The sequence below is a fragment of the Haliaeetus albicilla genome, chromosome 3, assembly GCF_947461875.1.
Source record: "Haliaeetus albicilla chromosome 3, bHalAlb1.1, whole genome shotgun sequence".
Taxonomy (NCBI): Eukaryota; Metazoa; Chordata; class Aves; order Accipitriformes; family Accipitridae; genus Haliaeetus; species Haliaeetus albicilla.
The window spans coordinates 26701426-26725468 of record NC_091485.1 but is presented as its reverse complement, the minus strand read 5'-3'; the positions used below and the strand labels follow the sequence as shown (position 1 = coordinate 26725468).

Genomic DNA, 24043 nt, shown 5'->3' with positions numbered 1-24043 from the left:
GATGGATATAACTAAACCAGTCATCTCCATCCATCATCCATATTACTGAACTTTTAATTAATAAGGAAGTAAAGAAACTTATCATTAGTTTAACTTAATATTGGATTTTCATTAAATTATGGTAATCATAAGTCATTTGTGCCTATTAAAACTTCCCTTTCTTGACCTCATGCTATTTCCAGTGCCTGTTTCTTTTGCCTTAGGTTTTGGACTTAGGCTCAGGTGTTTGGACAGGTGTTTGTGCTTCCCTTGTCCCTGATGAGGAGTAGCCATTCCTGTTGTATTTCCAGTCCTAGTGTTACTTCCATAGTTAACACAACATATCATGGTGTCTGTGGGGAGGAATGAGACACTCTTGTGGGGTGTTGCCCAGAGTGAATGTATTAATTTTAGATTTTTCTTAGATGTTGCTGGGTCAGAGAGGTACCGATGTCTGGCAGAATTGCTGAATAGTGGTACAGATTTTATCAGTGTTTTATCAGTGATGATAGTTACTTCTGAATATGATACTAGCCAAGTTTACATGACCTCTCAGGACCATTTTGCCCAGTACAAAAATTATATCTCTCTTTTGGTGAATTAGAGCATTTACTTAACATTTTGTGACTAATAATTAGCTGCCCCTGGCATAGTAAAGTGTCCCCGCTTTACATACATGATAACTAGGGCAAGAAATAATTGGATCAGCGATTGCTTCCCATCCTGTTCAAAAGGGACCTGGCCTCAGTGATTCACGCCCTTGCTGCTTCCCGTCTGGACTCCATCAGCGCAGAATACCTGGGCATAAAGCCATCAGCCTGTAGGACATTCCAGCTAATACAGAGAACTGCAGCACTGTTCCTCAGTAGCAAAGGAGACCAGGAGCATATTCAACCTGCTCTCTTGCTGTCTACACTGCCTTCCTACATGTTTGTCCGGTTGTGCTCTAAGACTCAATCCTTAATATTCTCGGTGGACTGGGTCCAGTACATCTCAAAGATCACCTGAGAAGTTCTTCCCATTTGGTAACAATGCGGTAGTTGACAGTCCTGCTATGAGTGTTTATATTAAAGAGCTGAAACTTGTTTGCACAGGAGCCAGAACTTTCTCACAGACTGGCCTGGGAGTGTGGAACAGACTTCCACAGCAGTTAAGTGTTACCATGAATGTCCTCAACTTATGCTTTTAAGAGTAGGGTGCACCTAGAGGTGCCAAAGGCTCCCTTCTCTCATTTAAACTTGTACCTGCATGTAGATTTCTAAACCTTCCCCATAACCCCAACCTACAACAACAGAGGTCTTCCAAAACAAAATACACAGTTCCTTCCCCAGGGAAAGGATGAAAGAAAGAATGAAGCACTCAGAGCAGATGTTATTCATGTCACTTAAAACAGCAGGAGAACATTCCCAGCTCCCGGTACAAGCAGCTGAAGCAGAGCAGGGCAGAGCCAGCATAGAAGAGTCTCCAGAAGTTTTACTTAGCTTTATGTATGTGTCCCTCTCTGGATGTCCAGTTTTAACATTTTCATGTTCCAAGGTTAGCACTGTTGAAACTTATCTTCCAATTTCTTCCTCATTTCTTTAAGGGTTAAATTTTCCAAAGATCTCTGCATTGTAAAATGCTCCCAAAGATCTCAACATTTTAAAATGGCCTTTAAAATACCCTTGGCCTGAGCCAGAGCAGAATTAAGCAAGCTCTAGGCTATTTCAAGAACTAAAAGACTTGACTGAGACCTTTAGTGGAGACAGTAGCAGAGCTGGGATTCAAACACTATATTCTCTCATTTGAGGGTCAGCTGGAGAAAACTGCTAATTAACCGGGGCTGGGGTTGTCGCCTTGTGGCAGAGGCCTTCTGGGGCCAGCTGGGAAAGAGATTGGTGTGGGAATAACATCAGCCATAGCAGCAGTGGCACCGCTACCTCCATATAGGATTGTTTTGCCAAGGCCCCAACAGCAGTTGAGTCTGTGTATCATGTAGGTCCCAACGGCAAGCCTTCAATGACAGCAGGGGAGACCATGAATAATTTATACTCTTTACACAAAAACAGGGACAAAACTTTCAAACCTGCAGGTGAAGTTAGATTTTCAAGGATGTTTTCTTCACAAAGAAAGGCCTCAAAACATTTTTTTAAGTGAAATTGGAGATTAGTTCTGGCATTTCTAGGTCCCCAAACTCTTAGGGTGAGGAGCGGAACATAGAAGCTGGCTTTCTAGGCCCCAAAGGCCAGGAGCCAGCAGGGAATAACTTTGTCAGCTCTTCTTAAAAAGAAGCCTACCTGAAATCCAATTAACAATCAAAGCTTTAGGCCAACATTTTCAAACTCAGTGGCCTATTTCTGAGAGGGTGCTGAGCACCTCCAGCTGCAGTTAAGGCCAGTACAAGATGCTGGTGCTGAGTACATCAGGAAATCGGGTCACAAATGCCTGAAGTTAGGAACCTTGGTAAAAACATAGGTGCTGAGCAGCCATAGCCTCCTTTAAGGTTTCAGCAAAACACTTTTGATGCCTAAATACAGGCGCCACATTCAGTAATGTTGGCCTTAGTCCTTAGCAGGCAGCCAGGTTGCTTTTGTCAGAGCAAATGCCTAGGATTCAGGAGAGCTGCATTCAGTTGCAAGGTCAAGTACTAACTTGCTCCACTTAACCATGCATGCTCTCCATCTCATGTGAGTAAGGATGATGATAATAATATGTGTGCCAGAGATACTAGGATTGTAATTAATGCTTATGTTTTGAGGGAACTAGATAGAGCTGCATGCACTGCAAGTATTATTAGTTTTGGTGCTTTTTTTCCTGAACGCTTACTGTACTGTTTCAGATAGATAGATATTAGTGTGTACCAGAATGTGCACTGAGTATTTTTCCATGTCTTCCAAGATGTAAAAAATTCAGACTTGTGTTTCTGAGACGTGAGACTTCTTTCCCTAGAAGGGAGAATTATTTTCTTTGCAAATTTTCTCAAAAGGCAATCAGGAGAAGTATGGTGGAGGCACTCGTGCACCAGCTCTTTAAGGACACACGTTTAAAGTGTTTCCCCTGCAAGTCTTTTGCTTCAATGTCAAACAAAGTTTAAATACCAAAAAAAATACTTTGAATTCCCTTCCAGTGCCCCTTCCCTCCTGAGGATTGAGGGGTGTTATGGCCATATTAGGTTTTCATGTGGTAATTATTTTCTAAGTAAGAAATTTCCAGGTTTGGAGCTTGTGAGTTCACCCGCTTTTGATTGGCCTACTCAAACGTAAACACTCCCTGTGGGTACTTGGTTAGTTCATGAATATTTATAACACACTGCAAAGCCCACCAAGCCCAAAGTGCCAGAGTTTTTCAGGGACCATTTTGATTCCACTAAATAGTGCTTGACAAAAATGGGCTTAGTATAAAAGGTTCTTACTTGTCTCCACATACTCCATATACTTGTAACTCTACATGCAACAGTTAGCCTGTGAAACTTTACGCACTCTTTCCTGTAAATAAGCAGCAAACAATGTGTTTCACAGAATCCCTTATACATTCCCTGAGAGAATGTTCCTTAAATTTCTGGAGCAATTGAATCACAATTATGGGTTTGTTTTTTCAGACACTTGAGTGATGTTATTGATGAAATTATAGAATTAATTGTCAATGACAGTGTAGCAGTTAAGTGATGAATGTTGCCTTTAAATGAACCATTTTAATGTTGAAAAAAAGTTCAGACTTAAGGAACAGTAAAATGACAAAGGATTGGAAGCTAAATGTACTGTCCAAAATAAGTACTGAGCTACACCCACAAAGTACCCATACAAAAATAAGCAAAAATGTATATTCCTTCTCTTTCAGGGGGGATAGAGTCATACCCAAATGTGTATGTGCTTGAATATATGTCCCTATTTTGCCTACTCCTTCCTGTTTATGCTCTTGTATGCCTGGACTGTTTTTGTAAAATAGAGGTATCTATTTTTTAAAAGATCAGTAGCAACAAAAAAGATTAACACATACTTTGGATCTGTTCTCCTTATTGCCTCATACAGTCAACATTAAATAGATTCTGCAGAATCAGGTAATATAGTACAGTTCATAATCCTTGTGACTGCAAAGACTGTCATGCAAATATGTTAAGCAAAGTTTGTTGTCTCCGGTGTGAAAGCAGCATGAAACCATGGCAATCGGAAGATAAGCTCCACTATTCCTTTGTCTTTTTAAGTGTTGACTCTGAAACATATCAGTGACATTACATGTCAACATTAACATCATGATTTCTGATTTTTAGCAAATGGAACAGCAAGGTGTGTGAGATTTCAGCCTAAAGAAGCAAATCAGAAGTTACTGCAGAAAGGAAAATGCACAGAAAGACAGAAGAAGGAAACTAAAGGCAAAGGAGTAGAAGAGAAGTAGAAAGGAGATTATGGGGCAAAGAAGGAAACAAGATAAAAATAATAGTGCTTGGGAGGGCAAACATTTTTCTGCTAAGTGATGCTGATAATAATGATAAGGCACTTGTAAAAATAAATCATGGTAATAATAAGGGGAAGTTCAGTTATGACATAAAGGCCAATTTCTACCCTCAGTCTTTGTAGAAACCTCTGTGAACATCAGGGAGTCCTGTTGTAGATTGAGGACAGGGGAAGCAGTAAATGTATTCCCTGACCCACAAATAATCATTAGAAATGGAATTCTGCCCTTTGCAGAAAATGAGTTTTTATCATCTGTGCCCTGAACATTGCAGCCTACACCTTGCCATTAGTCAGATCAGTTGGCTCATACACCTGGAGTAAGCAGACAAAATAAGCACTCTGTTTGCATTTGAATAATTTCCCTGGTAGATCAGTTCAGTTCTCTTACTTGTCATCCATTAATTTCTTGCTAATGTAGTTGATATCGATGACTGATTTTCTGTGCTAGACAGGAAGCACCACTTCTTCATTCTAGAACGCATTCCTTCCTACAACTGCCCTGCTGTTAGCTACCAGTAGCTGCCGTTATATTATCTTTCATCTGGCCCAGAGCTGACAACAGATGGCCATCTCCAGGACTGCCATCAGTGTGACTTTATGAAGCATCCAGCTATGGTGTACTGAGGAGCTTCATGGCCAGTTCTGCAAATCTGCCTCCCTTCCCCCCACCCCCACTGCTGGCCCTCCTCATTCCAACCCTGTGAATAAGCTCCTCATTCCTGGCTCCACTCTCCAGTGGTCCTGCAGTTTCCCAGTGAGCAACGGCACAACGTTATCAGTGAAAGGTTGCCGCTCGAGCTCTGCCCCCTCTTCCCTCCACAGCACTGGCAGAATGTTGCCGTGGCCCCTGTATATCCCAGCATCCTCACCTCTCCGTGGTTTTGGTGTACCAAAGCGTAAGTAGAGGGGCTCAGTAGCAGCAAACCTGCCACCTCTTAAGATCTGTAGTCTGAACCCTACCTTCTTCTATCAGAGAACTCAGCTTGGTAGCCCTGCCTCTGCTCAAGCTCCAGGGTTTGGAGAGAGGGGGGATGTTTGTTCTTTGGTTTTTTGATGTTCCACAAGACATGCTGCCAAACCAAGATTAAGTATATTAAGTGTGAAGGAAGCTAAAGTATCGATTAAGAGACCCAAAGTGGAGAAAAGTATAAAATTCACAAGCATCCTGATTCCATTGACATGTTAGATCATTTGGAAAAGCTGTTTCAACTGGGTGGCTGCTGTGCATTTTGGAGAAAGATATATTGTTTGCTCTTGACAGAGTTTTCTAAAGCAAGGTACCTCCAGAGCTGAACCTGTATTTTAAGAGAAATTCACATTTGTATCCTTTATTGTGATATTTGCAGCAAGTCTACAGCTAGTAACAGTCTCTGCCCTCAAGCTATAAAGGAATAAGGCTCCATTGTTGGAGAGAGAGCAGGCTTCTGTGTGAAAGGCTGAGATGTGGTAGGCAAGATGAATAGTGCTTAAAAGCAGTGCTTGTGGTGCTGTCATTTAGAACAGGAACACTGAGGATTTAAACGAAAGTGAAGGGCATGGTAAATGAATCCTTTAAAATTGGTCAAATTTTCAGCTGCCTAAAATAACAAGTTTTCTCCATTGATGGGTTCATTCAGTAGGAGGAAAGTTGGGAGGGGATGAATCCCCCTAGGGAGGAGGTGCAGATAGTTTGTGAAAACAAGGTGTGGTCAGTGATTCATAAAGAGACACATCCAGGAAACTCCAGTAGACAGCAATCTTGGCTCAAAAGTGGTGACTTTCCTTCTTTTTTTTAATTTTCTTTTTTTCCTTTCTCTTTTCTTTGGGGGGGGGAGAAGACCATCATTAGATTCCTCCATTCCAAACATTAGTCAAAAAGACTTGGATGCAGATGGCTACACAACTGGAGCTGTTCATTACAAAACCCCACCAGGAGGAACAGCTTTTGGGTTCAGCTTTTCTACCTGTTATTGGGGTCAGGTTCACCATGCTTTGATCAAACTGAGGCTGAAATATAATTTTGGGTGGAAACAGAATGGATTTTTGCAGGCTCTCATGTTTGGGGGTTTTTTTTAAGTTGAGCTTCCTTTGTGTTCAAAGCTGAAATTGAGTGTCCCCCACCCTGTTAACAAGGGAAGAGACAGATGATTCAGTTCTCGTGAACTAATACTGCTGAGTTACACACATTTCTACATGCAGCTTTAGTTTATCTGTATTGTTATAGTCTCATTTTGCAGCAGAATCACTAGACACAGGCACTGATCATGGGTGTGTAAATCTGCTTGGGGATACTCTGTCGGTGAATACTCTGCTTCCCCCCCATACTTTGTGTGTGTAGATGTGTGCTATGTAATATGAAGAACCTGTGATACTGTTAAATATTAGTGGCGCATTTTGCGTTTGTAAAGGTGAAAGGTGATTGTGCAGGAAAATGGAAGAGTATATTTGCTGTGAGACAGGCACTAAGAACTCACTCCCATGCTCAGTTATAATTCATGACTGTACTGGTGGGAAGCCCTTATCCCTCTGTGGAGTTAATGCATCTCTACTGTAGCCTGCTGAGAGCACCCCGTGTCCCCTCCCACCATCTGTGCATTCACTTGCGTGCTTTCTCTCTCTCTCTTTACTGTGAGATCTCTTGGTGTTAAAACTGTCAGACTACTACTGCCTGGTAAAGGTGGCTTTATGATGTGTATTAATGTTGAATTGTCATTTAAAGGGTGAGGAGGTAGGAAAGGGATATGTCACCATTTGTTTTAAGCTCTTGTTAGAAAATGCTGACGAGCAGATAGACAGAAAGGTATATTTGTTACTTCAAACAGCAAACAGCTTTGAACAGTGTATAGAAATTGCCACAATGTAGGGTAAGAAAGAGCTATTGATGGCAAATGCATCTTTGTTCCCAATCTGGGCATATTTTGCTGTTTCTTGGTACAGTGGATGTCTGTTTCTCCATGCCAAGATTTGAAACAATGGCGTTTTAAATTGAATAATATTTATTTACCCATCCGCTGGCTTAGTTGACAACTATTTTATTTTTTACAAGTTGATCTCCTCTTTTAGCTGAAAAGCTCTCTTGCAGGCTGCAAGTTAATTGCTTCTATGCTACCTGAGACTTGAAATTCATGTGACCAAGTGCTATAAGCTAGCACAATCTTACTTAAATAGGTAGTGTACGAAGATTTTTTATTATTATTATTGCTGTAAGGCACTGTCAGAAGACCGGTGAGACTGTCTAGCTTTGAAAGAACTGAACTCAGTTCACAGAGGTTTGAGATGATGCTTTATCAACCTGGCACCTTACCGCAATATTAGACTCAGAATATGGTTAAAAGACCATGTACTTGACTGTCACAGCAATATTAATTTGCAGTGTTTCACTGAATGTAATCTTATGTAGTCTGTTGTTTGTATTCCTTTAAAACTTATAAATCAAATCCAGACCTGGAATACCAGTGTATGAACTTAACAGATGTGCTGCCATAAGGGACTTGCTAGGTTATAAACTGCAGAAATGATCTTTTTCTATTTCAGATTCCTAACTTATTCCAGGGGGATTTAGAAGCCACAGAAGTAAGGTGGAAGGTCACGCGTTCGGACGGTAGCACCCACCCAGTGCTTGACGTTGGGTGTAATTGTCAGGAAATCCACCTCTAATCGTTTTATTATTCAGTCATAGCATCCTGCTGAAGCTCCTGAGCAAAAGTAGGGCAAGAATGACTTCAGTAGCTCTGTGTCCAGGTTTTCTTACGTGAAAGATCACTTTGAGATGACACAGCTGAGTAGTCGGGCTGAAATCCTAGTTGGTATTTTATTAATTTTGCACCAAGATAAATCCTGAAATTCTGACAAACTCCATGACAGGTGAAATTCCTTCTTGCAGAATCTGCTCAGCAAGAGGCTGCTCATTTCGTTCTGTTCGGAGGCAGGCAACAGGAGGGCAGCTTTATAATCAGCCCTCAAAGGAGCCCCGGCCGCCCCAGAGCCTTGGACTGATTGAATAACTCCTGGGCCTCTTCCCCTAGGCCTCCATCAGCAGGGGTCCTGTGGAAAGCAATCTCCCGCAGACTGGCACTGAAGTGAGCTTTAAACTACTATTTTCTGCTCTCCAGAGGAGCCTGGAGTACTAAAAGATAGATGGACTGCAGATATTTTATGAGAAACTGTCAGAAGAAGAGCAGAGTAAATGTTTTTTTTCCTCCTTCTTTGAGTCACATGCTGCATCACTGTAGAATTTTTCCCAGAATCTTTTACACTGAAAGTTTGAAATTAATTGGTTGCTAACCTTAATTTTCACCCCTCCCTCTTCTTCTTCCTTTTTTTCTCTTCCCTCTTCTTCCTTTCCTTTTTTTTTTTTCCCCCCCCTTAAATATTCACTCAGAGGCCCTTTGCTTAACCACAGTTGCAGAAAATCAGTACCATTTGCACTGAAATATTTATAATGACAGAATGAAAAATTGGATTCATTTTCTGGCCTGTAGCCGAACAGTCTGCAACTTTGCGCAGCATTGTTTAGCATCTCTCATTCCTTCCTTTCATTGGGGTGGTTTTCAGACACACACGCACGCGCTGCCCATGCTTCAGAGGAATGCTTAGCAAAACACAGAGCCATTTTTAATCTCAGCCTTGAGAAAACAACTTGTCTCTAACCTTGCCACCATTTGTGGGGGGAAGTAAAGGGAGGGGGGTCCCCGGGAAGCATGTAGAATCCCTCTTACAGGAGAGATTATAGAGGATGACATGCAGTAATCTGTCCTCTACAGCAAAGCAGTGTACAGCTGGAATTCAGCAAGTTGCTTCAGTGTGTTGCAGGGGAGGCAGAGCGGACTTAGCACCAGGCTGGATAGCAGGATCTCTCCAGTAATCCCTGTTCTGCCACCAATTCCCTCGGTGGCCTTGGGAAACTCATTTGCCCACAAAGGAAAAGGTTGTCAAAAGCTCTCTTTTGTGCGTGAACACAGACTGTGCCTGTAAAAATGCCCTGTGCTTCTTTGCACCTCCAGGTGGATGCTGGAACTGTACATATTTACTTCCCTTGCAGCAATGGTGTGAAGGTGAAGTGGTTGAAGTTTGCAAAGTGCTTTGAAAATGAAAGTGCAGATCCTCAGGCTCCAATTTGCATCCCCTGCCAGTATAAAAGGTACCTTAGTCAGACAGCCAAGGATTCCCCCAGTACGCAGCAATTCCTGTTTATTTTGCTATCTGGTTCTGTATCACTCCCTTTTGGTCCTCACAGGCGTGTCTCAGAGTCCGATGAATTCCAGGGATTTTTAATTGATATAACAGTCCTGTGGGAGCTATTACGAGCTGGCATAAGTCTGGGCAGCCTTACGAATGCTTTAATGTGCACTGAAGACTATGGTGGCCCAAGATTTTAATGTTTAGGCCATGTGGATTTACAAAAATATACAATAGTTGTATAGGAATTAGTCTGAAAATGTACACAATTTAACAGAGAATGATAATTCTCTGCAGATATCAGACTATTGTGCAGAAATTAATAGAGAAATATATCTGTGAAAAGTGGTGATTTTGAAAACCCTTAGAAATTATTCTGGTGAGTTCTGTAGACTGTCTTGATAATTGTGTTAATTTCTGGAAAAGCCCTGTGGCCAAAATCTTAATCCCTAATGTCTAAAAAGAGGCACCTTGAGACCATACTGGATCCCTTAAGGAAGTGGGTTGGGTGCAGGGGTTGGATTCCGCAAGGTGTGGAGAATCTCCTGAAAATGTAGGTGCCAGAAATCACCTATTAAGGTCCAAAAATGTTGTCTTGCTAACTTCACCCATATTGAATTTACAACATAGCTCTATTGTGATAGCAGGTATCTGTGTACAGTACTAAATTCTGATCTCTACTCCACATCACTCATCTGAGCACAAATTTTTTATTTATTTGGTTTCTTCTGTTAGAGCTTCAAAATGTTGGCTCTCTCTCAGTGTCCTTAGGAGCACAGCCCAAGCAGGTGTGCCTATAAGCAGTAGGAAGGGACGGACATCTGCTCTAAGCATCACTACAGCTCAGTTAACACTGCACAGCGTTATGCGGTTTGTGAGCAACGCATACTTTTTATCATTCAAAAGTTTCTTACCAACTTGCAGATTTGCCTTTTTCCCAGGTTCCCCAAGATAGTTTGACAGGTCAGCCTGAAGTGATAAGCGTTCTGACACAAACTGCATTGTGTCTTAGAAATTTTGCCTGCAGTTGTTTTACTGTAGTATTGCTTTGATTTAAAAAGGAACTTTCTACAAAGTGGTGTATTTTATGATATAACAAAAAAAAATTTCCAATATTGTGCTGCATGTATTACAGAGATTTTCTGCTTAGCCCTTATTACTGCTTTCTGGTTTTCTTTTTTCTCGTCATGTATGTAAATGGAGAACAGCATAATTTTTATGATTTTTAACAGTTACTGAGAAGCAAAAATAATAGAGACGAGAAAGAATGTGAACTTTAATTGCAAATATTAATTATGTTTTTAAACTGACATTTTGAAAGCAGATTGCCCTGACAATTTAATGACATTTTAAGGGAAGCCATAGCCCCAGTATGATCCTTCAAATCCAGAAGTATTTCCTTGGCTGAGCTGACCAGAACACAAATATACAGGTGTGTAAAATGCCTTAAGATGCTGAAAAGATTTGTGGCGACAATAGACTAGAGACCACAGTGAATTGACAGTACAGATCTAATGGGATGGTGCAGAACTGTTACGGAACATCGGGGACTGTAAGAGTAGCCCCCAAACAAATGTTTTATCTCATTGTTGAAGACGGTACCTTTCTGGGAAAGCTGCTTTCTCTGCCGGCCTGAACCGTTGTGTTGGTTTTGTTTTTCTGTTTGGAGTGCCAGTCTGTTTACTAAAGTTATTAGTTTATAAATTTTGCCAAGGTAAAGTAACTGTGAGAGCTTTAAATTAGAATAAGTGCCACTTCTGTGTGGCAGGTTCCTTTGAGGGCTGATTAGAAAGCAGGCCTCCTGTTGCCTGCCCCTCTATGCATGGCACTATTGCTGTGGGTACTTGTTTATAGCTTACCTTTGAATTTATATAAGTGTGCACTGTGGTATGATGAATCGCCCTCCAATAGTGAAGAGTCTGCGCTTTTTTTTTCTGGGATCAAGCTAATACTTCACTTTAAAGTGTTATTTTAATTAGGTGGGTTTTATTGTAATGAATTAAAATTAACTTGGAGTAGCAAATTATGTAAGACTGCGAGGGTTATAGATTAGCCTCACCATAGCTACAGCACATCTATTTGTAAAGGAATTAAAGTTCTGTATTTCAGACACCTTGGCACTAAACATAGACAGCAAATGAGTGTGTTGTCTCCAGTTATTTTCCTCCTAAATGTGATTCTTTTCACTCGGATCAGAAGATTGCCACACTAAAAAACAGTCCTCATGGGCAACAAGAGGTGAAAGCACAGCTGCAGGAGGCTGGATCTCCTGGCAGGAGATAGCCTAGGAGTCAGGAGTACCACGGCATCACAAGCCAAACCCAGAGGTGAGGGGGGGGATTTCTTCAACTGTCAGTGCAGGGTCAAGGCAGGATCTAATGACATGTCTGACTTGCAACGTGTCACTGGCCAGCTGTGTGACAGGAAACAGAATGACCAACCTCAAAGAATGACATTTGGTAGGAGGATACTTCTTCCCTCATGGGGAGGAAGGAAAAAGGCATAAAAGGATGCTTCTTTGTGTAGTACTTCTTGTTTGGGGGAGGGGAAGTATTAAAACGTAGACGTTGGACTTCACTGTCTTCTCCCTTTTATAGGTTCTGAAACAGGAGAAAGTGAGAGTAAAATTCCTCCCATTTAGCTGTGGTCACATTTCACTCTTCTTTTACACAAATGCAAATGACAACAAACCAGAAGACAATAGAGAATCCAGGCTTCTGCATTTTACAACCAATAACCACAATGACAAACATAAAATTTTATTGTCCTGGTACCACATGTCAGTAAAAGCTCCAGATTTACTGATTTACAGTGTTTGTCCTTAGAAAATTTAGAAAAGTAGTAACTTTGTTCTAAAGGGCAAAATAGCATTCTGATCTCTCTAAAAGTCACCTTTACAACATGGAGTTTCTTGGACTGAAAAGGAGGGAAATCAGATGAGGTTGCTCTAAGAACAATATGTTTCAACATAGGGTTCTTAGCTGTCTAACTATTTACCAGATATGAAGGGATAAAAATTGTCCTTATTTTCTTTTCCAGCAAGTAGATTTGTAATTCACACACACACCACCACCCCCCAAGTACTGTCCCAGTTCCCACTATTCCTTGTTTGAAGAGTGTAGGAATAAGGACTATAAGATGTCCAAGATGGGCTGGCGCAGTAACCAGTTGTGAAGGAAGTCAGAGAGCAAAAGCCATGGGGGCCTCTGCTTATCAGCTCAGAAATCTTTGGCCATTTCTATCAAATCTGCTCAGTCTGGCTTTCCTTGCAAACTGTCTTGAAGGAAAAAGTTGAACCAATGTGCAACAGAGTTTGGGGCATTTAGAAGAGGAGGAGAGCTAGCAGAACTCCATAGTTTTTCCTTTTTTTCTTCCCTACACATTTTAAAATTGACATACCATGGACAAGGGGACATATTTTCACTTGTGTTCCTGATCTGGGGATCCAAAATACACACCTGTCCACTTACACATCCTCTTAACGGGGTGTATGTATGCTTACTGGCTGGATAACTACCAAATATGATTTCCATGTACGAAAGCCAGGTTTGGTGAACTGGGCTGGTTCAGGGTTTGCTTTTAGCTCAGCAAAAACGGTGTTAGTCACTTTAAGTTAATCTCGGGCTGATCCATAACCTCCAGTGTGCTGAGTGCTGTTGTACAAGGCCCCATGCACCAGCTGGCAATGTGTGGGGAATCCAGATTCCAGGCTGTGCCTGTGTCACCTGGTAAGCACAATACCCAGCGTTATGTCACGAGGTAGGGAGGTGAACGCAGTGATCGATACAAGTGTGGGATGTGTCTGTCTGTATAAGAGTGCAGACAAGTTACAGGGCTTTTCTTTCAGGCTGTATCAAGAAACTTGTAATTTCACTTGTAATTTTGTTCAAAGGAATTCTTGTACATGCACCTGTGGAAAACTGGAAAGGATCATTGTTTTAAAGGTTGCCCTTTGCATATAAATCACAGCTCTGTGTGCTTCCCCATTTTAATTGGGTGACCTTTTGAATCCTATGGACAGGAGCTTAAATTCTGAACCTGCTGGTTGGTTTAAGATCTGAAATCAATCCATGATCTAGCAGTTACTCTGCTTTAAATCAGAGAGCCCAGAATGGAAATTGAGAAGAAGAGTTCCACTTGGAAGGTTCCTTCTCACAACTCATAGAAAACTTCATTGCAGACGAAATAGATGTGTGTAAAATCCAGATTCATTTGTCAGTTTAATCCCTGAAAAGACCTATCAAGGATTCAGTGTGTACGAGAGAAACAGGGGGAGCAAGAAATGTGTAATGTTTCCAACAGGACATTTCTGTGCAATTATCAATTTACATTTCCATTATTTGTCACTAATTACTGCACTGAGCTGTTAAATATTTAGTAGTAGTTTGTTTAATTGAGTTTGACCTATAAAGAAATCTGTACGTAGCATAGCTCCAGTTTCAGGAGCCAGTTCCTCACTCCCAGCTAGGCAAATTTGTATTCACGTAAGATGAACACATATTGTTAGAAAAGGGGGTTTGTTTTTGTTGTTTGGGTTTGTTACCTTTCTGTCTCCCCCACAGATTTATTTGTCTTTAAGGTATCTAAAATTAGAGCATGAAGTAGGAGTGCTGCTTGTGGATGTAAAATGGGAGGGAGGTCAAACTTAACCTTGTTTACAGATGTTGTAGTTTAGAAAGCACCAGCATGATAAATTAAACATAACAAAGAAAAAAAATTAAAGCAGAGCAACAACTAGCCTATGAACACGTGTCTGTAAAACACTGACTTCATCCCTGAATATCTTATTAAGCAGTATTGCCTATCAAAGTTTGTTGTCCCCTGTTACTCTGTTGTACAATAACTGCAGATAAATCTGGATTTGTACAGCTTTGGGTTCTGCCTATTCTTTGCCTGGCTGTGTCTGACAGGGTGAAGAGACTTCTGGCTGTGGCCTCTGCCAGAGGGTGTGCAAGAATCAATCGGTACATGAGCAATATTCACTTTGTTTTAAACCCAACAGGCCTAGCTCTATTCTTACTTGTTCCTATCTTGAAACTCCCTTGATTTCAGAGGAGTTTCTCTTAATTTATACCAGGGTAATCATAACCATATTCTAAAGTAATAAGATTTTTGATATATTTCTCAGAAGTGTCTCCTTTTGCCTTTTTTGTTTAAGCTTTTATTCCCACTTAATGAACAATTTTCTTATTGGGGAAGGATGCTTGTGTATTAATTTGCAGTATCACAAAAGCCTTGTTTTTCTACAAACAAGACTTAGGCCTGGATCCTGATTAGCAGTACAGCCCCTTTGCGGCATAAAACCCAGGAAGGTTTCCCAGTTTCAATCAATAGCTGTGAACATGTCCTAATGATTGCCCTCTCTCCCCATCGCCATCATCTTATCATTTATGGGGGTAGTACATGCACCTTGCCTGTGCAGCCAGGCACACCTTGCCTGAAATGGAAGAGGTTGTTCTAAGTTCCATTGCCTTTCAATAAACACCAAACAGGGTAAGGGAGGCTTATGGCAGGCTATTGCCTGGCACCATAGGTTAAAACAGCCTTGGAGCTACTCTGATTTATGTCAGAGGCTTAACCAGGAGCCCCCTGGCAACACTTGTAATGAGGAGGGTGCAAGGATGGTGAACAGACACCTGTGTCTGTTCTCTTCTGGTGACAGTGATGAAGATCCTATTTGCTGTACCTAGAGGCATATGTCATTCTTTTCCATACAACAAATCTGTGATATATGTACTCACATATAATAATGAATCCAAAAGGAATCATTGACATTTTACTAGTGACTTACTGGAAGTCTCTGAAGAAAAATAGGTATCAGGGGGGTTGTTTTTGTTTGGTTTTGGTTTTAATTTTGAGTTTGCATCCCTGAGAACATGGTATCCAATTGGAGATTTTTTTACGGGTAGGTTTTCTCCGGCCCAGCTGGAAATGCTTGAGTAGAACCAGAACACTGAGAGTTTTACATAAATACAATAAAGAGTACGATCTGATTAGCAGTCATGCCATTTCAGAGACATTAATATAGTATCAAATCACATAGCTTAGGTGAACTAATTTATATGAATAACTGCAACTCAGTGTAGACTTTCCTAAATTATCATTGTCAATAGTGGTCAGTCATGACCTAAGATGACCATTTAATTGGCCATCATGTCTGAGAACAGACCTGATTCTCAAAGGCTGGTAAACATCAACTCACTACACGTAAGTGGTATTTATGGGAACATAGATTCTCTTGGGATTTGGCCCCTTCTTTGTTGTGGAAATAGCTCTGTTTTAGTTCAGACCAAATCCTTATTTCCTTGGGAATCTCAAGTTTCAGAGACTGTATTTTGTTAGGTCTATGCTAGTGATCAAACTTGGCCTGGATGAAACTCCATGCCTACTTTAGTGCATTTAAAAATTTATTGGTACTCCTTCTGCTCTAACAGCTGCACTGCAGTACTGGAGATGCTGGTGGCAGGGACACCTTGCCTCAAATTTTTTCTGTTCTATCCAGAACTCCAAAGGCTCCATTTGGCTTCCTACTTTTCACCTGTGAAAACCTGTTAGACATCATCTCCTTTCGAGCTCCCTCATTCACTCAGGATAAGTGTGACCACTGAAATCTGAAGATATATTCATTTTTGTGTCAGAAACATTGTGATTCTTGGGATGAAACACATCAGAAACATTTGTTAGTTTCAAGATTTCAGATAGAACAATTTAAGTTAATTTCCTGTAGTTCGTGTTTTGTGAAAGGAAGGGAGGGGCCTGAGAGGGAAAAAAATCTATGGTCACATCATCTGTTGATGACCAACTGAATTTGCTCTTTTTGTATTTCACCTATGCAAAAAATACAGAAATGCTTACAATCTGAGCATTCATAAACACTCTGTCAGTACAATTAAGGATTATAGCACAGAATGGACCTAGATATGCCCCTAACCTTCAGTTAATTTCATTTGGTGGACATGGACTATGGAAGTGGTTACCCTTACTGTGGGAATGCAAATCCCACCTATACTACATTTTTACCTGTATAGCAAGTGAGCCTGAGAAGCCCCTGTAACAGAATCGTCTTAATTACTTGCAGCAGCAGTGAAGCCAGGGCCTTAATGTTTTGGGGCATTGAAAGTAAGTTTACTGCTTTCAGATGCTTTAAAATGGCCCAGATATTCTACTGAAACCAGCTCCTGACTATGCAGATTTGGTTTCATGTGTGATTTGGGGCTGGCTGAGCCTCTTTTTCTCCTGGGATGAACATCAGGAAAAAAAAATCCTAACCCTGAGGTCTGTGAAGCTGTGAAATAGTCTCCCAAGAGGAGCATTGGAAGCTCTAATTAAAATTGGACTGGGCAAAACACTTGAAATTACACTATAGGCGATAATCCAACACTAGCAAGATGGGTGGAGAAAACGCCCTAATGGGTCTTTTCTGTCTTAAATTCTATGAATTCTTGTTCTTCTCTTTTATTATGCTATTTCACCTTTTTCTTTAATGGTGACACAGTGTCATCTAGAAAGTATTATAAGTATTATAAGTGAGCTGAGTAAGATGATGTTAAATGTCAAAAGAAAATGCAACAGTTTCTCTGCAGGTTCACAGTGATTATGTGGAGACAAGAAAAAGAGAAACTGACTGTAAGCAAGGGACATCAGTGCAGTTTCTGATCTGTAAGACAGTGGCAAATGCCTGTAATATACATGTTTATCATTTTGACATTACATTTCATATTCTTTGCTTATGAAGAATAACCACATTCCACCAAAGCTAACACAGGTGTGGAAAAGTCATTTACAGTAACTGTGTACATCACTCAGATTGCTGGAGACATCTTCTATCCAAATGTTTCAAATATCCCCAAAGACCTGGACTAAATAATATCTTTTTACATCTTAATTTATAGTATGTATTTAATCTTAGTATCTCACAAATCTAAATATCTCATCAATTTAGTCTTGGGTATAATCATATTACAGTCTACCAGGAAAGAACCCTGTTACAATATAATGGAGCTTTGACAAGAAACTCGGTGCTGCAGTACTGAAGCAGTACAAATTTAAAGAAAGGGTATAAAAACCAACCTTTTCTGAGATTTTTCTTAAAGTTATAGCTATGTCTGAATAAATTTCATTTATTTGATTTTGGTGTTAGCAGTTAATACTTCTCTTCCCTCCTCCCCCCGCCTTTCCACATGATAGAGTATTTCAGCAGTGTCTGATGCAGAGCTTTCTGCGTGAGAGGTCTTATATCATGACAACCAGTTAAGTAACAAAGCATCAGACCGAAGTTCTGGGAACCATGTTGACACCATGAAACTGCATTTTTGATTCGTCATTACCACTGCACTTAAGGTTATGCTAGGCTTGCCTTTTCCACGAGCCTGTCTTTCTTTCCCCTTTGGTTCTGGAAAATCCAACATCCTCTTGTTAGCTGCAGACAGTTTGAAAAGTATGGTACAGGGTAAGAAGTTGGAATAAAAAGAAGGGACAAGAAGCAGAAAATCTTGATTAGAAAGTATAATTTAATAGAACATGTATTGAACCAAATGTATTGATTAATGTGGAAGATATAGTACTTATATTGATTCAAACCAGAGATTTAGTACTAAAAGCTGTAAGCCAAAAAGCTGTTGCAGATTGCTACAAAAGTCAGTTTAATGCTGTCCTTGAGAATGCCTTCACAAAGAAATTCTTCTAATGTTTGAGGAGTAGGTAGAATGCGGTATATGTCAGTTTGATCCCGGAGGGTTTTATTTTGTACTCTAATAGCTGTTACGAGCCTACATTATATCCAAGGAGTAATTTTCCTTAGGGGTGCCCAGCTCGCTTTGTGTCAATATTCTAGCATTTTAAGTCACGTACAGTATATGCTTCTGGGAACAGTGCAGGAGCCAGCCAGACTCATAATGGTCTGCATTCATTAATAAAGGCAGAAGCTTCTGTCCCTCCATTGCCCACTACAGGGATGCCTCCCTGGTCTTCAGGGACCCGTACAGACACATTTAAAGAAAGCTTTATTTTGAGTGGGCAGGAGATGAAATGCAGGACTTGCAGGCATTTCCTAAGTCAGCTATATGCCCGAGCACAGGGGTGACCTTAATGGGTCAGAGAAGAATGCAGGTCAAAAGACTTATTATCCAGCCTGTTGGAAACCAATTGCTTTTGTTAAAAAAAAATTGTAGCGCTTAAAGGTTGATAGTAATGTAGAGTTCTGTTTTACAACCTGGAACTCTATTGCAGTGCAGTGGGGTGCATTTTTTTTTTTTAATGCAAAAAAATACAAGATGATCCATAAAATTCACAGGTAAAGGATTCCAGATAAGTGATAACATGTAGGGTATCATAATTACTTAATCAGTGATGATTGATTGCTCATGTTTGTGTTCTTGAACTAAGGAAAAAATAACATGCTGCTGTGGTACTGTTACCATCTGTTGAAATAATGCATCTACATTTCATCTTTATATTTCTTCATGTGTTTGCTCTTTGCACTGTTTGTCAGGTATAACCATGTCTTGTTTCAGCTAGTCATAAAAAACAGAGGTCCCATTTAAATTGGATGCAACCTCAGTTCACATTAAAGATTCTCATGGGCTAGTGAGTCTGCTGTGGCTATCTGTGGATGTTTTTTCTTCATTAGGTTTGATGCTGTGGGCAGGAACTCTTTGCTAGCTAATACGTCTCATGTTCTATCTGAAACACAAAGACATACACCAAACAACAGAAAGTATTACCTCTTTTGTCTCATGCATTTCTGCAAAGAAACCTTTTTATATTTTTTTGCCGAGGAGATTCTTCCACACGGTATTATTGTGAAATCTTTGTATGTTTTTAACTCCTTAACACTAACAACGGGGATATCTCAAAGTATTTTCATCCAGAAGAGTGGTGGCATATAATTTTATAGCAGTTCACATAACAGTTGGGATTCTGGATTCTGCTAACAAAAATAATTATCTCTAGGAACAGGGAGAATGCATTTTAAGAGTTTAATTTGCTTGTGAAATATATTGAATTCAGGTTTTCCCAGGTAATATGCTTGGTTTCCAGATAATACTGAGAGAAATTGGGGATGTAGGAGTTTTCCTGGCTCGGTTTGTGTCTGATGCGGTAACAAATGCAGTGACACACACACGTCCTGCTTCACTGTTCCTCCATTTTGTGCATGCAAAGGTTGCATTTGTGTTTGCAAACTAGTTTCTCCTTATGAAATCTCAGCTCTTTGAAATGTTAACATAGCTATTGCTGAAGTTCAGGAAAGATTGTATTAAGAAAAATTATTTTTCCCTTTCCATGGCTAAGTAGGAAATTGAAATTTTTGCTTCGTAGGGAGACTACCTCATAATTAAACAGATGTGTTTATGTGCAATCAAATTTGGGGGAGGCTAAGAAGGGAAGCATGTGATATCTCCTGTACTTAGTTAAATGACTTCTCTTTGGTGAGTGGATGTACTAATCGCTCTGAACTCAGGCAAAGTAGCTTGAAGTTTCCGGAGATGGTGTTTCAAGCTCGTGTAGTGTGTCTTTAGTGAAGGGCAGCACGCTCTCCGAGCCGCACAGGGGATCTTGACTGTAATATTGTGCTCTCCCTGGGTGTACTGCACTCCCGTGTCCCTGCCGTGTCCCTGCCGTGTCCCTGCCGGCGGGAGCTCCAAATTCTGCTTTCCCCGCCTGCCTGAGCTCCCACTGCCGGGGAGGCGGGGAGCTCGCTGCACACAAGGCAAAGAGACTATCAGAGTCGAGATCTGCTGTGTGGATAATGGAGGAGAATTTTTGCCCTAAATTTTTAAACACAACACCCCTCATAAAAACAACAACAGTTCATAACTGGGATTAATGTTTGCAATTTTCAGTCACTTAGACATGGGGTCTCCAATAGATGGCTTTTGGTGGAGTAGAATATGGCTCTCTGTGGGATTACAGAATTTTCCTCCTTTTCTTATCTCTCTCCTCCCATCCTTCGCCTGCTTGTCTTGTCAATGTTATGCTTCTGAAGTGCTTCCACTTTGTATTTTTTTGCCACTTATCCAAATAGCTATTTCTCCCTAGTCCCTCACGTTTGGAGAGCCTTAATTACTTTGGAAACCATATTTTGTTTTGACTGTTTGCAGTAAGTATAGTTGCCTTTTTAAGGCCTAAACTGCTCAAAGCATTTCCTCATGTTCGTATCCTGCCCTGTCTCATTTTTTTTTGCAACACTTGTTTTTTTCTGTTACCTCTTCATTATCTCTAGAGAATATCATTTTACACCAGGGCACAGGAGTCAGGGACACTGAGAGCAGGGGCAAGTCAGTCCTTATGCTGTGTTCTATTTTGTCTCCTTCATATTTGGGCCTTTTTATTTTTTAATCATTGCAGCCAGAGTTACAGCTACACTTCCAAAACACCTTTTGACTGCTTCATATGCAACTGTTCATCCAGCCTCAGACTGATTATGCGTTTTTCACTTAGTGAAAAGAAATAAAAAACAGGCATGACTGACATGCTGGCTCTCAGTAGATTAGAAACAAAAGACACCCCCCGCCCCCCCACATATGTCTCTGCAATGTAACAACTGGTATATGACTTCACCTATTCAGAAGCAGAGAAAAAAATCAGAATTCAGGCTGCTGCCCCGTATTTAACTTGTCCTGTTGTTTCTAGGTACTGCAGCATCTCCAATAAGCCTGTGGTGTTATGCTGTAAGTGCTGCAATAAATGGACACAACAGGATGACAAAAGGGCTGAGTGTCAGGCTTAACTCTTAATTTCCTTGCTTTTGTGGTTTAAAGGCAGAGCCCGTTACCTGTGACCAGCCAACATTATCGTCTGCAGCTATTGTTACTGCTTTACAGCATTTTGAAATGATTTTATGGGAAGGATAAGAAGCTAGATGAAATCAAGTGGAGAGTGTATTTTTTTAACACTCTCTGGCCTTGGACAGTCTGGAATTCCTGCCATCAGCATTAAATCATTTTGTATTCACATCTGGAAATTGCATCTTTGAGTGTCACTGGGTCATTTTCCTTTAATCTTGAGAATGGCACTACATTAAAAATTCCTCAGTCTTACTGTAAGATCCGTTCCTTGCCAAATGTCCCATGAACTATTGTTTGTGTGCGTGCACAGCTTCGGGAGAGAGAAGGAGGAAGGGAGGGAGAACTATCAGGCTGGTCTGCAGTCACGCTGTATTTCACATTTGTTTCACCAAGGCTGTTTTCATGTGCCTTTTCATGGGTGGCTCTGGAGGGTATGGTTCAGTAGATGTTCACTTCATTGAAAATTATGACTGTCTTTTGGGAACAGGTTCATCCTGCAGTGTGTTAGTCCAAAGGAGTTTTAAGACAGATTAGCTTAATAAAGCATAATGAAGGGACTGGACGTGCTGGGGGCAAATTACGGGACGTGGCTGTCCTGTTTTCTGAGAAGTAGCATTCACAGACCTTTTCCAGTTATCTGTGGATCCAGTATACATTGTAAAAGATTTAACACGTTAGATTGGATCCTTGCTCTTAGCTTGATGCTTGTGAAGGATCTGAGCCAGTGCAGGCATTGAAATAGCATCTCTCATCCCTGAAAGTGGTCAACTCAATTAGAGCAGCAGTAGGAAAGAGGGTGAAACCTGTGTTTGCTGCTGTATTTGGTGATTACTCATATGGGAAAGGAGAATTTCAGACTCCAAAGTCCATGCTGTGTCACCTCACGTAAGGCACTGTGTTCACTTGAGGAAAAATACCTGTGGTTTTTGGTGACCGAAGGGCGGGCTGTGGCAGCCCCTCTTGTCTTCTCATCATTCTTTGAGCTCTCTGCTAGGCACAGAATGACTCTTACCATACTGTTTGGGGGAAATAGGTTTTAATGCAATAAACCATTTGAAGTGGTGCCACAGTCTAGGAAGCACAGTCCAATTACCATAGGTCTTTTATGGCAAATAAATGCACTTCTCATTTGCATAATGCATAAACCATGAGCCGTATGTAAGTGGACACCAGAACCGCTGAGCTGGTATACAGTTTCACTGGGGCAGGTCAGCCCACACCTACCTAGAGAAGAGTGCATTGCCCTTCTTGTGGCACATGGAAAGAATACTGTTGTGAAACAGCTGGGGAAAACTCCTCTCTTTGATAATGATGCTGCTTCTGGCTGCTTTAAAACAAGGAGGAGTTGAACGTACTCTCTTTCCAGTCCATCATTTTGTGAGATATGTTGGGAGAATTGGTTTTGCATCCTTCTTTCACATAGAAATGCCTGTCCTGTGACTAAGCTGTTTCTTTTATTTTTGTTACAGAATCATACGATGACCCAGCACAGCAGTTAGTGCAAGGCCCGTCTCTTCCAGAGAATTCTTTGTGGCACAAAAAGGGAACACGTTTTACTCTTTGCACGAAACTTTCATTGTTAATGTATATTATTCAGAAACATTGTATTGTACCATAAAACTTGTATTATCGAAACTGTTGGATGTTCATGTGTTTGAACTTTTGAGCACCGGATAGACTTCCTGTATATAAAGTGTTGCACATGTATTATGTTGTCTGATACTAAAATGGTCTTATAAAGACAAGTGGACTTGGGCCCTATTCAGGAAAGATACAAATAATAATAGTACTGTGTGAGGGGAAAAAAATAGCTTAAGAAAAAGTGTCATTTTCAAGGAGGAGGGAGAAGGTAATAGCTATGTTCCATTACAGCTGTTTGGCCTTCCTTTCATTTAAACTTCAGTCTAGAAATCTCTCTTTTGGTATACAAACGGATGAATCTAAGACTATTTTTTATTGCTGAAGATTCTTGCAAAAAATATGAAGAGACTCTTTCTCACAAAGCAGGAACCCACAGTTGAATAAGGCCCGTATATATATTTGTAAGCCTTGCGATATGACAGATAGCATTACCATATATGCAATAGTTGTTATGTAGATTGTCAAAGAAATTTTTTTTTCTGGATACCATTTGAAGCTTTGAGTGTTCAAGACTTTCCTTAATGATTTCACACGGCCAAATTCTTGAATCAGTTGGACTAACATGTATGTTACTGTTATTAATGTTTACTCTGCGGTCTGAACCTGGAGATTACTGGAATTGTTTTCCAAAAGGAAATAAATTCAGTTTACCATTATGTGTGAGCGTGCTTGTGTCATGTCTTTTTCCTTGGAAAATAGCATTATTACTACTGCTCATGTAGTACTTAAAGGACCACCAAGATCTGGAATCCCATTGCATCAGGACCTATACACTGCTCAGTAGGAGTAGGTCACTTTTCTCAAAGCTAGGCATTTAAATAAATGTTATTGTAGAAACAGATCTGCTGGCCCACTGCAAAGCAATGTGTGCTTGAGGGTAATATTCACTGTTTTCTGGTTTTGTTTGTTTTATTTGGCAATCTCAACATTTTCATACCTGTACACTTGACATGTTGGTTGCCAGAGGAGTCACCGCATATCTTCTGTGTATAATTAGCAGTGTATTTCAATGCAATATTATTTAGTGAGTTGGGGCTAGTACTGACAACC

General features: G+C 40.6%; 1 protein-coding gene across 10 annotated transcripts in view; it reads left to right on the top strand.

Annotated features, from left to right (window-relative positions):
• The window catches only part of ZNF521 (zinc finger protein 521), a 232610-nt gene extending 208961 nt beyond the window's left edge, over positions 1-23649 (top strand). For all 10 annotated transcript variants that reach the window (XM_069779204.1, XM_069779203.1, XM_069779194.1 and 7 more), the window contains one exon: positions 22822-23649. In XM_069779204.1, the coding sequence (XP_069635305.1) occupies positions 22822-22851 (30 nt within the window). In that variant the 3' untranslated portion in view covers positions 22852-23649. The remainder of the gene's footprint in view (positions 1-22821) is intronic.
• Positions 23650-24043: the final 394 nt, after the last annotated feature.